Here is a 16,778-nt window from a genome sequence, read left to right as displayed (position 1 = left end):
CTGGATTTCTAATTCCAGAAACAATGTCACATTTACTTTGACCTTTTGTTAGAGAAATGTCTGTTTAACTTCTCAGTTTGAAAAAGAAAGCATTACAATTATTTAAGGTGTGTCAACAAGATGGAACTCATAGAAGTTCTTGTCTCTTCTGTTCCTAAAAAAGAAGTCATGACCTCCCCTTCCCCCATGTCACTTTTTCCCCCTAAACCACATGATTTTAAGATTTCATTATTTCCCCAACTAATCCTAGAAATCCCCCAAAATCGAATAAACCAAATTCAAATTGTGACATTTGCACGCTGTTACGACCCTGTGCATCCCAGCAGCAGCCTTCCTCTGTGTCCTGTCTTGCCTTTGTCCACTCTTCCTCCAGAACGACCCTCTACATTAACCTGCTCTTCCTCTCCTCTCGTCTGAACCCGTGACTGTAGCCAAGACGGCCGCCTACAAGAAAATCAGACTGGCATGTTGTTTTGATTGCAGCCGCTCAGAGCGGGACTGCTCTTGCATGCCAGTTAATGTGCGTTGTAACATGGACTCCCCTCGACGCGACATCCCACTCTCTGCTGTCTCTGTTAATGATTGCTCAGCCACTTTACGTGCCTGTAAGTTGTCGCCATGACATGTGCTCTTCAGTGTCTGTAACATGCACTGTGTTATCCGTGCAATGTGTCTTTAGCTTGTGTGCTGTCTAGCTCTAGCAGCTTCGTCGTCACTGTCATGGATAAAGATGTTGCTTATGAGTCTTTATGATTTCAGTCAGTTCGTGTTCCTCCCCCTGTGTTGCTCCCTTTCGAAGTGACTTTTAGCTGTTGTGAAGCATGCCAGTGTACTGTGTTGCTGTTGTTTTGTCAGAGAATGTGGATTCAAATTGACTTATAGTTTAAATCACCTCAGTCATAGTGAATTTTTCCAGTGTGAAAAAAATGAGCTTCTGAAAGATAATATGCTTCTCCTCCAGTGACCCCGCAAACCTATTGAGAAGACATTGCGCTTTGCATTCCCGCCACAAATCTCTTGGGAACCCTGTTGAAGAATTCAAATGCATTTCTTCAGATTATTTGTTTTAATAGGAGTGCACGAGAGCTATAATGATGTCACTGGAGAGGGTAACTAATTATTTTAGAATAACCCAAATAACATTTTATTCATACCAAATATTTCCCTACTGTACCCTCCAGGAATGGGCGGACAGGATAGGATTTTAGATATTTATTATAAACGCCACTGACAATTCATTTAAAAATGAAGAGGCAGGCTTAAGAGCGCCCGAGGGGATGTTCTGAGGGTAGCAGTACATATTGAGGTTAATGTACTGGTTTTATTAAATTAAGATCAAAAGCTTCAACAACCACTGAGGGTGAAATTTCTTAAATATATTCAGTTCTCAAACCAGGCCCACGTTCATTGCCAGCAAAGAAGAGATTGTAGTTGTGAGCTTTAAAGGCGTTGAATTTTCAAGATATTTATTGAATTTTACAAAATGGGATATGCAATAGAAAAGATCTGTTTTGTATTGGACTGCAGGAGGAATAACAGGCAATATAATAGTGCTGGATCATATGATCTCAGAGAAACAAACTGAGTTGAGCAGCATATAAATTCTTAAGTGTGATTCCCTGCGGGCATGTTAAATTGTTCTGATATATCGCAGAAGGCATGAAGAATATGTTCCAGTTTGCAGAGCGTTGATACAATTTGCTGGAAAACATTGCAGACTGTCATACAGTTTTAGTGATTATCTCTAGATCAAAGACCATTCTGTTGTGGTTGAACGTCTCAGGGCGTTCCCCCCCCCCCCCCCCCCCCAACATGTCTTCCAGGGGTATGTGCTGTGAGCATCGCCTGGCTAGCTGAGCTCCAGCCGAGCTCCCGAGTCGCTGTCGACACGGAGCGAGAGCCGCGTGGAGAGAGGCCTTATGCAGCCTGACATGGAAATTATGTTTGCATTTTCATTTTTGGAGTGCTACCGGTTGTCATGAAACTCAGCCTGACAGTTCCTAACCACCAGGCAGCCGAGTGCCCCCGCTCCTCTCCTCCTCTCTCGTTGTGGGACAGATGCTAGCCTGTTAGTCCTGTGACTCTGCTCGCGCCCTCCGATTGCAGGCGACAGATGCCAGGACCAGCAAGGTCCCTGTTTGAACATTGATGTCACTGTCCTGCCTTAAGCTCAATGCATGACCTTTATTGTAAGCAAGGGGTTGAAATAAGGTACTAATGAGAATGTGTGGGACTCACGGCTCCAAAAAAGTGACTCACACAAACCTCCGTGCACCAGTGCAGGTTGTGTCAGGCAGGGCAGAGGAACGGGAAACAGCTTTTGGGCAAGAAAAGGAAACATAAACAAGTAATATAGACTTCCAAACAAGAGAACATTATAGTAATGTGACATATTTTAGGAACCTCCCGACTAAATGTTATTTAAATGTAAGCACAGGGGAATTTCCTAACCCTAAAGACATCTACACATCCAAGTAAAATAAAAGCTACATTTATTTTCCCAGTTAAAATCTATTATTATATGAGCTGTACCATGGACGTGCATTAGTTTGAAATATATTAATTTAATGCTGCTAAAACAAGTGTAATGTGTAATCTTGAGCAGAAAGATAATTCATTGATATCAACCAACATAATCTGCAATTATTTTGATAATTGATTAATTGTTTTAAGTTTAAGAACCAGACATCTTTTCAGCTTCGAAAATTGTGGTGATAGACTTTTTCTTGGCTTTGAATGCAACTATGACTAATTTCAATACTATATTAATTAACACAATATAGCAGATAGCCTTAACTTTGTTTAAAAAAACACTAACTGTGCTGCCTCAAATGCTCCGTAGGTACACTGAAACACTGAAAATGATCCACTGTTCCAGCTCAATGACCACATTGATGAAGAGTCATGTTCCTAACTGACCCGTGTTTTTTTTATCATTGCTTTGTCCGTGTTGTCTTCAAGGCACCACACTGTTTTAAATGTGCCTTAAAGAGAAATCTGCAGCCTTCTGTTGTCATTTATAATTTGCTTTCATTACAACCTGATCTTCCCTCTAACCTTTCATCTCTGTCTCTGCATTTTTCTCAGCTAAAAATAGCTATAATGGATATATCAAGTCAAGTAAGTTTTGATTTTCATTCTCTATTTTGTCATTTGTTTTCTTTAATCCTTCCACGTGTGCTGTCTCAGCTATCATCACTTTAACTGTCTCTAACCGGCTGTTTTTCACTGTTTGCTGCTCATCACTCTGCAGTCTGTCATCATCCATCATTTCGTTTTATATGCAAAGCATCAGGAAAATATTTGATTGGTTTGTGTTGGGTATCAGTTACAGCTCAGCAGTAGATGGTGCTACTGCTTCACTGTGCGTGGGGATGGATCAATCAGATGGAAATACAACATTTAGAGCAAATGTGTGCAAGGATTTATAATGTAGATCCATGTTATAAAATAGACAGGATGAATATGACGACACTTAAGAGTTTAATATTTCTCTTAGCTAGTAGAGTGTGGCCATGTGGGCCATCCACTTCAACATGATCAGTGATCTAGTGCAAATCTGCCACAGTGCGTTGTCCTGGGGAAGTGTTAGGCATGTTTGACATGGGGCAGATGAAAAGTGGAGGTCTGGAGCAGGGAGGATAATCTGCCCGACAGCTGACTGTTGAAATAATCATCTCTATTCTCCCATTTGAGCTCCTAGACATTTTTTGTGGTACAATTTTCTTCGATTTCCTTTTTATTCCTTTATTATCATGCCATCTTTACCACTTTTACCCTCACTATAACACCAGTGGAGTAGTAAGCGACCACATTTCAATTAGCTGAGTGGATACTGAATTCATTTGTCCCTCATCCGGCATAAACACAGCAGCCAGTGGTAGTTGATTCACATTGTCACCTCCTTGTTCTTATGGCATAACAATAGCTGGAACACCTAAAAAGCCTGTTTATTAATTCATGTTTATTATAAATATCAAAGTAAATGTCAAGTCCAACATTTCATTGGTGGCTAGACCAAGTGGTTAAGTGGTGTTTAATAAAAATGAGCTTTTTTAATTATTCAGCTATTAGCATTCTTATGCCAGAAAGAATTACCCCCGAAAACCAGTGATTGTGCTTTAATTATGATAAGAGTCAAAAGATGTTTTATTAACATGCACACTGCAGGTCTTACTCAAGGCAGTTTAAATCAAATCCTATCTTGAGGGTAATGCGAGGAGTTAAAGTGTTGGTTCACACAAAGCAAGGCTTTATGACCTTCCGCTTGTGGTATCTACTCATGCAGATTATATTCAACTTTATGCATCTGTGTTTTGAAATATCTGTCCGTAGGATGAATGCCTCCACCTAACACAACGGAGGTGAAATGTATTTGTAGTGCTCACAACATTAAAAAAGGATTTCAGAAGAATGAACATGTCTTACTCTGGAACAATTTACATAATGTGCTGTGACTAGTTCTTCAGCAGGAAGTCTTTCCAATGAAAGCTATTGAGCGTAAGGCCTTAGCTTCATTCTAATATTTTGTTTCAATGTTGTGCTACAAATTTAATTGATTTACCTCCATGTTATAAGGATTGATGCACGAGTCTCAGAACACAAACTCAAAGCCTTGGCTCATAGAATGAATGCCATCGACATAGCAATATAGCACTAGAGGTCAGGGAGAAAAATGTTTTGGGTTAACTGCCCTTTAAAAAAAGCAGAGAATCAATGTATCTGCATTGTACAGATCCTGATTGTGCCTCCTCTTCAGTTAACAACGGTCCCCTAATCCTGTCGGCAGATTATCAATACAACTCCGCTAAACTGAACCACAGCTCAGCCAGCGTGGTCTGTAGGGGGCCCCGTAGCGGAGTCGCTGTTGTTTCCGTCCCGTTGGTAAACAACCGCAAGGGAAGCCTGCTGCCCCCCGCCAAGCCCCCCGCTCTGAGACTGGGCATCACAGGCTCTGGGGACCTGAGCCGGCTACCGAGGGCACGTAGCCTTCCGGTGAAATACAGATACCACCCCAGTCACTCCAATAACGGCACGCTCAGTCGCAGGCACTGTAAGGCCCACCCTCCCCTCGGCGTGTTTGGCAGGCCTGTACTCAACAACAGCACCGAAGCATGTGCTTGCCAGGCTGGAGTGGTTGCATGTGTAGCATTCCTTACTAATGACCCAGTGTGTGCAGCTGTCAGCTGTGAAACATTAAATATTGAACAGGCCAAGAAGAGATGTGAAGGGCCAGTGTGTTGGAGCATCCCTCTCTACTGGAAGCCCCCCCCCCCCTATAACTCATCATTTTCCATTATAATGTTGCTCTTAGAAATGCTAGCCGCGCTGGAAATCATGCGTTCATCTGCAGAAGAGCATGATTGCTGGGACTTTACTCCTTTTGACGAAAGCCAGTCTGGTTTTTCTTCGTCCTTGACAGCTTGAACTATCATTAAAAAATACTCAAGCGTGTTTTCCATGACGTGTAACAAGCTATTCCCACTATTAACGATGGCTGTTAAAATGCGATTAGCGAAAACACTTCTCGCTGCTTGTGTTTATTTTACCAGCGACTGCCAGAGAGAGGGGTTGTTTTCTTCAGCTGTGATATTAGCTTGTGAAAATATTTGCCTGATTACTTTACTCGAGGGTAAAACTTGTAATTTGTTCCCTATGAAGGGCTCAGTGCAGTTTCCTGTAGTGATAAAGACAATGTCCAAGGGGCCCCTCAGCTGTACATAAATCACTCTGGCACGAGGACCAACATGATTATATGAGCCCAGGGTGTCACTCCCAAGATGAAGACCAGCAATCCAGACTGGATTGAGTATTGGCACAAAACGAGCCTTATTTATAAAGCTGGGCGCATGATGTTTATAGGTTATTATCTTAATTAAATGAGAATGTGAATGATTAGTATGAGGAGGATCTAACCAAGTCTATGCCTGAGGAAATTTGTACTAACAAGGGATTGAAAAATGAAAGTATCCTAATACCCTTTGAGGTATTTGTGGAACTTCATTATCTGGTTTACAGATTTTCTCTGGATTAGTGTGTGTGGTGAATAAAACGTCACAGATTAGACTTTAGCAGCCGGCATGATGGTTGATGATGGCACTATTGCATGTTTGCATCTCCATACACATTCATGCAATGTGCTAATGTCTGCTGCCCTCATCATGCACACATTGGACTGTTGCATTCAAGTTAAAGTGTACTGTCCACTCCATCGTCTTCACCCAACCTCTGTCCACTCCATGTCTCTGTAACCCTATAATCTCTTTGAATTCACTGACCTCCAATTGTGCCGTCTTGTTATTTTTAGCTGTCACTGATTTTTGATTCATTCTGATTCCTACTTCTGATAATTTGCTTCTAATACTGTCTTTTTATTGCAGTCGAAGAGGACCAACAGTTGGCGTTATCGCCGAAGAAAAAGCAACGTAATGGAGGCATGAGAAATTCTCCAAACTCCTCACCTAAGATAATGAGGTAGGACATTTCTGCCATTTCTGGTTTTGTTAATTGTTTTATTGGAAGATGTACTGTTGAGTGTATTTATTTTGTATAATTTAATAACCAAATGTACACAACACTGAATAACTATCACCAAGTTGTTTTGGCAAAATTGTTGAACAGCTGCTTATATGTACCTTCACCAAACACTAACAATGTTAGTCCAAATATATTTTCTTTTTAGCCTGTTTTTTGTTGCCACCAACTACTGTGAATAACAGCTGGCTCTTAAGCTGGTAAACACTCCACCATGTTACGAGCTAATCGCTGTCTGCTGTTGCTGTGCAGGTATATATCGTACAGTTGGTTTATAAGACTGTGTGGCTGCTGTGGCTGAAAACAAGGTTGAGAGCGGTGTGAGTGAACCAAAATGTGAGGTTGCAATGCAAAGATGCTAAAATGCTTCTTAAAGCTGAAGAGAGGTTGAGGTGATAAGTGTTATTTGATTTGTTGTTAAGAGGAAAATACAATTCCTACAATTGCAGTTTTAAGCGTAATCAGAAACATTTATTATTGTAAGAAACAAATACCTGCAGACATATTTTTAATATCAGTAGTTGCGGTGTATAATGGAAATGGTTGTGTGCCCGTTTTATTGCTAACATGTAAGACTTGCTCTATGCTGCGAGGTTTCCAAGTGACACCCACAGTCTGCAGCTCTTAAACCGGCCTGGCACTAATGACAGCGGCAGGGCTCTAAAGGATAGATAGCCCGGGGCTATTCATCTATTGTTGGATCCCTCTGAGCTCTCCTCAGCACGTTAGGCCACAGATGATATGTATCATCACAATGAAAGGAGAATTCAAATGCTACCTTGCTTTTATCTTGTCCCGTAAAATTAAATTGGAGCTTATTGATTTTGACTGGAGATTACGCTGTTATTCAACAAGAAGCCATTACAGGGATGATAATAGTAATAGTCATTGTCATTAAGTGCCATGTTACAAGGAAGCAAGGCACCAGGGAAGTCTTGCAGCCTGACGTATACAAAGTGGAATAATAGAGATGAAATTGAATTCAAACTGACAGATGACTTTATGCTCCCATTGCTAATATAGCTGCTATTCATTTAACATTCAGAAATAAATCCACACATGTATGTGTTATTATTATATATAATTGAGGTTGTATTATATATAAAAAAGTGTTTTCTGCACTATTTAGCATTTTCCTTTGATCTATGGCCTCTGTTTCTTCTGGTGGGCGTTTGCCATTGTTTGATTGTTTGATTTGGTTCAAAGTTGTGTCAAAGTTGATTTGCTCCAGGTGATTTCCAGTCTCTTGGGTAACAAAACTAGGCTTTTCTAAAGCAATAGCCATCAGCAAAATATCAGCCCACCAAAACCAATCCATCTACTTGCCATGCAAATACGCCGCTCAGCACAGGTGGATGTGTTATTTTATCCAGCGCGTCTGCTGCCTGCGCGCTGGAGAGGGATTCACTGCGGTAGCCTTAGGGTGACTTCACTGCAACAAGCCGAGAAAAAAACATCTGGGTGTATACTATATCAAATATGTTTTTACAGGACCTGCGGTCTCAAGGCCTTTGTAAATAAGTAATGATCAACAGATTGGCTGAGGGTTTTGAAGAGCAAGCCTTTGTCAGTTTGCATGATGGGAAGGATTTTCAAAGACTTTGCCTGCCCTCACTACTTGTGCTGCTTTGCAGTGGTGCTGGAATAGAACATTTACATAATATGCATGTTTAGCTTCTACTTTGTGTCTCTCTCAGCTGTCATTACACTCCTCTGGAAGACACCTGGCTTTATGTTGTTCGGTCATGACGTGTGAAGTCTTGTCAAACGTGTCATCTTTACCACTAAGGCAGTGAATTATGCTGCTGATAGTTTTCTATGTTTAGAAGTGCGCTTCCAGAGAAGACACTCGCAGACACTTCTGCTCTGTGTAATGAAAAGAAGCGCACAAAATAAGAAAGCAATCATCTGGAGAAGCAGAACTGTCTCCTGTTTCCAGATGTATCAGCAAACTAACACATCCTGTCTGCAACTTAGCAATGACGACCTCACTGAAATTAACACCATTTCCACAGGCTCCTTGATGGGTCATAAGACACATCTAATTGTGGGATGTCACAACGCGTTGGGTCACATCGCACCACGCCGCGACATACACGTCATGTCTGCTACAGGACTGCTGAGGCAATTGGCAGTGCAGGATAGTGACAGGCCGACATGGCTGACAGTGAGCGATAGCTATCCTGGCAGAGCTCTGCCTCACCAGTCATCTTCCACAAGGACAAACTGAAGTGACAGTGAGTGGTGAAACATTCGACTTCTGATGAAATATTTAGCCGGGGTGTAAAACCACTAAATGCTTTCACTCTTATTGGAACTTCAGACTTGAGTAGAAGCGGTGATGTTGAGTGCAACAAGAGTTATGGACGAGGATTGTCATGGATAAGCAGTGCTAAATTTATCGATTTGTTGATTCACTGGAGATTTATTCACATAATTTATCAAGCTGCTTTATATCATTTTAAATGTAATATGTTTGGGCAGCAATTTGAAGATGCCACGTTGTGCTCTGAGAAGTTTTTATGGATTATTTTCACAGCTATTCAATATTCTATAGACTTATAATCATAATATTAACTGTTTACTCATGTAAAATGTTTAGTGTACAGTGTCAAGGTATACATCATATCACTAGGTAATATTTATCATATAGGTCCGGTATATTTTATTGAACATTAACATATTTTTAGATCTTATACTTTTAATATAATATTTTTTTCATCCATAGATTTGAATGTGCACACTGTCCTTTTAAACTACAATTGCTTTGACAGATGTGAGTTTGAGAGGTGGAAAAAGGCAGAAAGGACATTTGCTTCTCCAACTACTTCCATTCTTGAAAGGACATCCAGGTCTAGCCTAGGGGTAAATGCAGTAAGCCCAAGGCGGGCTTTTTTGGCGGCAGTCTGTTGGAGCCCGAGGGATGGTAGTTTCAGCAGACACTTTCATGCATACTTAACTGTTACTTAAAGCAGCATTCTTTTAAAGTACTCACATGGATTAAACAGGAGCTCTTCTTATGGGGAGAAGTATTTAAAAGGTTTTGGACAGAGACAGAAGGCTTCTGTCTGAGTTGCAGAGGATAACCTCTTCAACTGTGATCTGGATCTGACAGTCAATTTAGTGCAAAGGGAATTGTGTTGGGGACAGCCTGTGGTTAGCTTTGTTGCTACAGTATTGTAGTGGATGATGTTTGACCATATTGAGGCTTTTCTTTATTACGTTTCTATGTTCTCTTTTAGTCTGAGTGGGTTTCCTCCAAACAGTTCAAATAAATGACTTTTGATGGCATCCTACTGCGATTTAGCGACAGTATTTTTTATCATTTTACAAAATGATGTTGTCTTATTTGAGCAAAATGTATGTATTACGAAGTTGTGCATAAAAACACACAATATTTCATGGTGTATTGCCAACCCGGTATCACAGGGAGACGTGAAGATGTCACGATTTCGTCCTTTCAAACGTGACAGTTACACAGTATTGTTAACATGGCCCAGCCAGTGGAGAAATACCCGGAAATGCCAAGCAAATCCTCTACCCCGACGGTCGGTTGTTATTGTCAATATTAATATAATAATGATTTATTTTTTAATAGTCACACTTGATTTCGCCGATTTTCTTGTTGCCCCAGCTGGTCGACACCTCTTTTAGCAGAAACAAAGGCTACATTAATGTATTAAATTGATGTTAATCCATGTGTGTCGTTGTAAAATTAACGGACGTGACGTTGTGCGATTGCGTTGCCAGGAAACAGCTTGCGTTCATGACATTTAAAAAATAATAATACTTTATTCCGAGTGTGATTGCTTTTCTCTTTGAAAGTCATCACATAACGGCATTGTAATACACGGTTCGGCTGCATTAAATATTACATATCTGCCGTAGTTCTGTATTTATAGAGCCCTGATGAGAAGACTTCTAGACAAACAGGAAGAACTGCTGCCAAAACTGAAAACGTGACGTGGATCTTAAATATATAAGCAATTAAACAACATCTTAGATTTCTTTTCACACAATACGTCTCCTTGCAGTATCAACACTAATTCGGCTGACTTTTATATTTGATCCAATTGGTAGATAGGCTGTATTTACACCATAACGGTGCACAGCTGATAGAAAGGGACACCTAGTGGTTAAAGCACGTTATTGCATTTTATTATTTTTATTATTAGATACTAATAGCAGGATGTGCAAAATAGACAAACTAATAAGGCTTTATTTAAACATTAAAGAATACTTTAGGTTAAGGTCTTCTTTTGAATAAGAAAAAAGCTTTGGGGGTATCTACAGATACATATTAAGCCTGACAAAGTACTTAACGTCTAATATATTGCTTTCCTGCAATGTTAACTATGTTGAAGCACTTATTTTAACTGATATTATACATATGTGTTATACTCTTATAAGATGTATGTAGATAGAATAAGAAATGTGCAGAATATGACAATGTAATGGTGGAGGTACACACATATTGATAATGCACTGTTGAGGAACCTGCGACCCAAGTTTTTCATTCATTGCATAACTACACCGTAGTTGTGTATAATATGATATGTCAATAAACCTTAGAAAATCTTGAAATCTTGAAAGGGATGTGCAAAATAGTCATTATATACAGTCTAATAATAAAAATAATAAAATTCAATAATGTGCTTTAACCACTAGGTGTCCCTATCTATCAGCTGTGCACCGTTATGGTGTAAATACAGCCTATCTACCAATTGGATCAAATATAAAAGTCAGCCGAATTAGTGTTGATACTGCAAGGAGACGTATTGTGTGAAAAGAAATGTAAGATGTTGTTTAATTGCTGATATATTTATGATCCACGTCACGTTTTCAGTTTTGGCGGCAGTTTTGTCTAGAAGTCTTGTTATCAGGGCTCTATAAATAGAGAACTACGGCAGATATGTAATATTTAATGCAGCCGAACCGTGTATTACAATGCCGTTATGTGATGACTTTCAAAGAGAAAAGCAAGCACACTCGGAATAAAGTATTATTACATTTTTTTTTTATGTTTTCGGATTTCACATCGCATAAACACCATATCCCAACGTGCATTGCGGCTAAACCATCCAATCACCGAGCTGAGGATCTTGCCTACGTCTGTTTCCGGTATTGTTTATGACTGATGTATTTTGTTATACACACACATTCCTTCACATTTAAATTTGAAATTACATTAAAGAATTTTTTGAGGCCTTCTACAATGTTTTTAAATATAACTACGGTTCTAGTTGAAGAGTTTGTAAATTAACATGAACGCAAGCCGTTAATTTTACAACGACACACATGGATTAACATCGATTTAATACATTAATGTAGCCTTTGTTTCTGCTAAAAGAGATGTCGACCAGCTTGGGCAACAAGAAAATCGGCGAAATCGAGTGTGACTATTACAAAATAAATTATTATTATATTAATAACAACCGACCGTCGGGGTAGAGGATTTGCTTGGCATTTCCGGGTATTTCTCCACTGGCTGGGCCATGTTAACAATACCATGTAACTGTCACGTTTGAAGGGACGAAATCGTGACATCTTCACGTGTCCCAGCATGGTAAATCGTCACATGTTCACGTCTTGCCGTGATACCGGGTTGTGTATTGCATAGGGCCCATTTACTGTAGTTGTAAATGTGTGATATAATTCTACAGTATGTGTGTGTTTATCCTGTGCTCTGCCTCTCTTATAGTGCATGCTGGGATAAGGAACAGCCCATGAACAGTGGGCTGTTGCTTATCAATTTTGGTGTATGAACATGCATGATTTATGTTAGGAGAAAGACAATGCATATCTTTTTTTTAATACCTTTTGTATAGCCTACCTACATTTGTTTTATTTAAAATAATAGTTTTGGGTTGTTTCTTTAGCTTATTTGATTGTATGTTTGATGTTTTTCTTCTTGTGGGTGGGGCTTGAGAAGTAGAAGAGGTGACCATGGGAGTATACAGTATTATATTTAAAATATATTAAAACAAATCATATCACTCTGAACAAGCGTGGTGAACAGCAGGTACTCGTGTTGAGACCACTTTAGTGGTCAGTGTTAGGTAGGATAAGCTCACCGCAGCGCTCAGTGAAATGAGTTTATGTAGTTCTGATGCTCTGTTTAAACATTAATACCCTTCACATGGAACTGCAAATATGATTGGGCAAATTGCTGAAATATTTAAAGTCTGGTCTGTTAAAGCTTTTATAACGCAGCACACAACGTCAAAAGCTGTATGTAGTAAGGGGGCGTAATTGCATCTCCGTGCTCATGCCAGTCAGCGCAGTGTGTTGCTGCCATCCTCTTCCGCCTGGCTGCCGCTGCTGATGTCACTCTGCTTGATGACATGGCAGTTTTGTTGGCAGTTCTGCAGATGGGCTCTGACAGGAATGAGTAAAGAGGGGGGAAAAGGAAGAAAGCTACTTTTTTTATTTGTGTGAAGGAGCCCTAAATATTCAGATGGTTATTGATGAATGTTTTTAATTTAATCTTCTTGTATTATTATACATTATTTCTTTTTTCAATTTATTATATTTAATTTGTCCAATTTTAAGGTGGTTTTATCTATTTTATTAACATCTCTTGTGAACTTGATTTTTATTATTATTTATTTAACCTATTTGTTTTTATTCAACCTCATATTTCTTTTTGTAAAAAATCTTTCATCAGTATTATTATTTACGCAGGCTTGTGGATTATATTCTCAGGTTAATCATCTAAGAATTAAGCTTTATAAATCAAATGCCAAGAACTAGTTGATTTAATTTGTGTTTATGGTGATGGTATTTGTTCATTCCCTCTCCCCATGTTTTTGTTTGATTAGACATGACCCGCTTGTCATCCCGGGGAACGATCAGATGGAGAGCATGGACGAGAACATAAAGAAATACGACTCCACAGGGATGTTTCACTGGTGCCCGTCCAAAGACATCGAGAAGGTCATCTTGGTGGGTTCTGCTCTTTTACTCGGCACACGTCATTTGTCCCTGACACTCTTCTACCCGGTGACAGATGTGTCATGTCACAAAGTACCATCAGAGGTTGACAGGGCACTTAAACACTCTGTAATGAGGTGTTTGACATGTCATTTGCTATATGGGCTCCCTGTACATAGAACATTTCTTGTCCTAATACATATGCCATTTTTCAAATTACTTTCATAGTCAATTGCAGTCATGAACTGCATAATATATTTGACAGCTTAAATAGGCGACTGATAGAAGAGAAAGCACTAACGTTTGCTAAAAAAGCCACTTCATGTCACATTTATGTCGTAAACATATATAAATGATATATATTTTTCAAACCGTGTGTGCTTTTTTCCCTCTCAGACCCGGAGCGAGGCAGCCATGACGGTTCTGAGCGGCCATGTGGTCGTGTGCATATTCGGAGATGTGAAGTCAGCATTGATCGGTCTCCGAAACTTCGTCATGCCTCTGAGAGCGAGCAACTTCCACTACCATGAGCTGAAGCACATTGTGTTTGTCGGCTCCCTGGAGTATCTGAAGCGGGAGTGGGAAACTCTTCACAATTTTCCAAAGGTCTCCATTTTACCTGTGAGTATAACCAAACACCCAGATAGAATAAACATCTGGAATGAAATATGTTGAATATTAGGCGGATTAGCATGAAATGAATTACAGATATATATATATATATATAGTCACCAAACAATGTATTCTGGTGGCTCTATACAGTAATCCCCTGACTTTTCCACTAGGGCTGCCATGATGTGGACATTTGTGGTTATAAGTGAAATATCTCCTAACTTTTAGGTGGTGTGCAATGACATTTTTCCCACAGTGATCCTTCAGTTTTTCCTGCAAAATCAAAATGTATTCTTTGCATTAAAAAAAGATACGCTTAAGCAACTCAAAGCTTTATTTAGGTTTGAAAAATGATGGTTTGGGCTCAATCTTTAAAATGTCAAAGCTAACTTAGAGCTCAAGTCCCAAAAAAGATGAAACTTTAAAGTTGCTGCATTTTCATTCACCTCTTGGTGTCATACAGGTGAGATTACAAATTCTCTCCTTCACTTCCTCTCAAAGGGCACGCCGTTGAGTCGGGCAGATCTGAGGGCTGTAAACATCAACCTCTGCGACATGTGTGTCATTCTGTCAGCCAATCAGAACAATATTGACGATGCATCACTTCAGGACAAGGAATGCATCTTGGCGTCACTCAACATCAAATCCATGCTGTTTGACGACAGCATCGGGGTCTTGCAGGCTAATTCCCAAGGTAAGGAGCGCCCTATCATAGTTCACTGCACCGCCTGGAAGGGACAGGGTCCTGGCACACAGAATATCCCTCACTGGGTGCTGCCTGGCTGACCTGGTGTCAGTGCATTTGACAGTAAACCCTAGTGACTGTTCCTCAGGTTACTGTAACAACTGGTTTCTTCACAAACCTAATTGGTGGCAACAAGCACAGTGTTGGCTAAAATGCCTCACCTGGCTTTTTCACTTTATGGGACTGTTTGTAAAAGGAACATAATGTGTATAATTTATGAATATTGCATGTTACAGCTTTCAAAACAGCAACTGAAGCACTCAGTTAGCTTAAGATGGCCATCAATAATGGTCATTCTGCGACACTGAGAAATGCTTTTCGAAACCTTTTGACCTGAGGTAAAAAAAAAAACCCTGCCAATTTCATTATTTCTCTAATACATGTATGACCTCGCATTTGCCGTAGTCAGCAGTAAGTGATGGATGTCAAAACACGGCCTATGTATTATACATACAGCATCACTGATTTAATGTGCTTACTTGTCACTCTGAGGAAAGCAAGGAATGTCAAGTCAATTTGAATTCAATCTTGCGGCGCTTATTTTCTATTTCCTGGCTCTTTACTCTCTATACTTTTGTGTGTGTGTGTGTGTGTGTAAAAGTATTCCGTGTCCATGCACACACAATTTAAGGGAAACAAAATGAGCAGTATGTCACATCTATTATGGATAGACTAATATTGGACCTTGTCAAGAATACTGTAACATCGCACTCAGCAACTTTATGCGATAGCAGTGGCCGGGAACGGATGGAAAAGCCCCGGCGTATTAGTTTTGCTGATACGCCGGTTTGTAGCCTCTGATGAAGTATTGAATATTGCATTAACAGATGTGCTTTATATTATGTGTGTCCATTTAGGTTTTACACCACCCGGGATGGATAGATCCTCTCCTGAAAACAGCCCAGTCCATGGATTAGTGAGGCAGACTTCCGTCACAACGGGAGCAAATATTCCCATCATAACAGAGCTAGGTATGCTTGCTGCTGCTTGCTGCTGTTCTCTCCTGTCAGCTGATTGATATGCTAGCTCTACTGTTGCCTGTTTTATCCAGTTGAATAGTTGTAAACAGATCTGAGAACACAATTTCTGCAATTAGAGGCTGTCGACACTTGACTAACCGTACTAAAAGTGGAGGTTTTCTTTACTGCTTTTTTTGTCCCTTGTTGACATGCTCCAGTAACTGTTTTTCCTCAACACTTGTCTAGCACCATTAGCAAAGCCAGGCAAAAAACTGCCTGTGATTTCATTCAGTCAGGATAAAAGCAGTGGGACCAGCATACAAATGATAACTGAGCTTGGTAAGAAGTGCCTCTGTCCTGTTCTGCAGTGTTCTTACTGCTGCTGCCTCCATATCAGCTTCCTTTTGATTTCTCTCGCTGCACTAGAGGCTCAGTCCATTCCCATGGCATCAGCACATTTTCCCCTTGGTTGTGGTTGGAATTGCCTGTCTTGTTTTGGCCCCCTTATCTCAAAGCAACATTTTTCCTTTTTATTTTTCTAAGAATTACAAGGCCTTTGATCCCTCAGAAGTCCTTGTGGCTGTTCTTATAGCATCTTCTGTCAGATCACATTCTCTGGCCCGCGCACTTACTTTCATCTCTGCACTGTCGATATGACTGACATTTATTCCTGTCCTCACAGAAGTAGCAGTTCTCCAACTAAATTTTACATCGTTACTTTCTTCATTCTTCTGCATGTGTTTTTATCCTCAAAGACGTCTTCAAAGAAGGTTCTCGGGCACTGAGATACTTTCATTGGGTTTGACATGCTAGTACAACTAATTGGACTTTCTGTCTTGGATTTACAAGACAAACAATGGCATATTGGTGTTTCTGATACTGACTATATGAGGACTTTGAGTCAAGGCCTGAATCTTCGACAATATGCATGGTGTCATGAGTGTGCATGTCCTGGATATGGAATGTAGCAAAGGCAAGTTAGCTACAAGGCCAAA

The 16,778-nt window shown here is 40.0% G+C and overlaps 1 protein-coding gene across 13 annotated transcripts in view; it reads left to right on the top strand.

Annotated features, from left to right (window-relative positions):
* LOC117473796 (calcium-activated potassium channel subunit alpha-1) overlaps positions 1-16,778 on the top strand; it is a 78,483-nt gene that overhangs the window by 53,904 nt on the left and 7,801 nt on the right. For 4 of the 13 annotated variants that reach the window (XM_034119682.1, XM_034119683.1, XM_034119685.1 and 1 more), the window contains exons 19-23: positions 6,381-6,474; positions 13,356-13,479; positions 13,864-14,088; positions 14,581-14,773; positions 15,682-15,795. In XM_034119682.1, the coding sequence (XP_033975573.1) occupies positions 6,381-6,474; positions 13,356-13,479; positions 13,864-14,088; positions 14,581-14,773; positions 15,682-15,795 (750 nt within the window). Of the gene's footprint in view, positions 1-431; positions 606-3,087; positions 3,121-6,380; positions 6,475-13,355; positions 13,480-13,863; positions 14,089-14,580; positions 14,774-15,681; positions 15,796-16,029; positions 16,123-16,778 lie in introns of all 13 variants that reach the window. The other 9 variants (XM_034119686.1, XM_034119678.1, XM_034119677.1 and 6 more) reach the window with 5 other exon arrangements.

The sequence above is a fragment of the Trematomus bernacchii genome, unplaced genomic scaffold, assembly GCF_902827165.1.
Source record: "Trematomus bernacchii unplaced genomic scaffold, fTreBer1.1, whole genome shotgun sequence".
Taxonomy (NCBI): Eukaryota; Metazoa; Chordata; class Actinopteri; order Perciformes; family Nototheniidae; genus Trematomus; species Trematomus bernacchii.
This window is presented reverse-complemented; position numbering and strand designations above follow the sequence as displayed.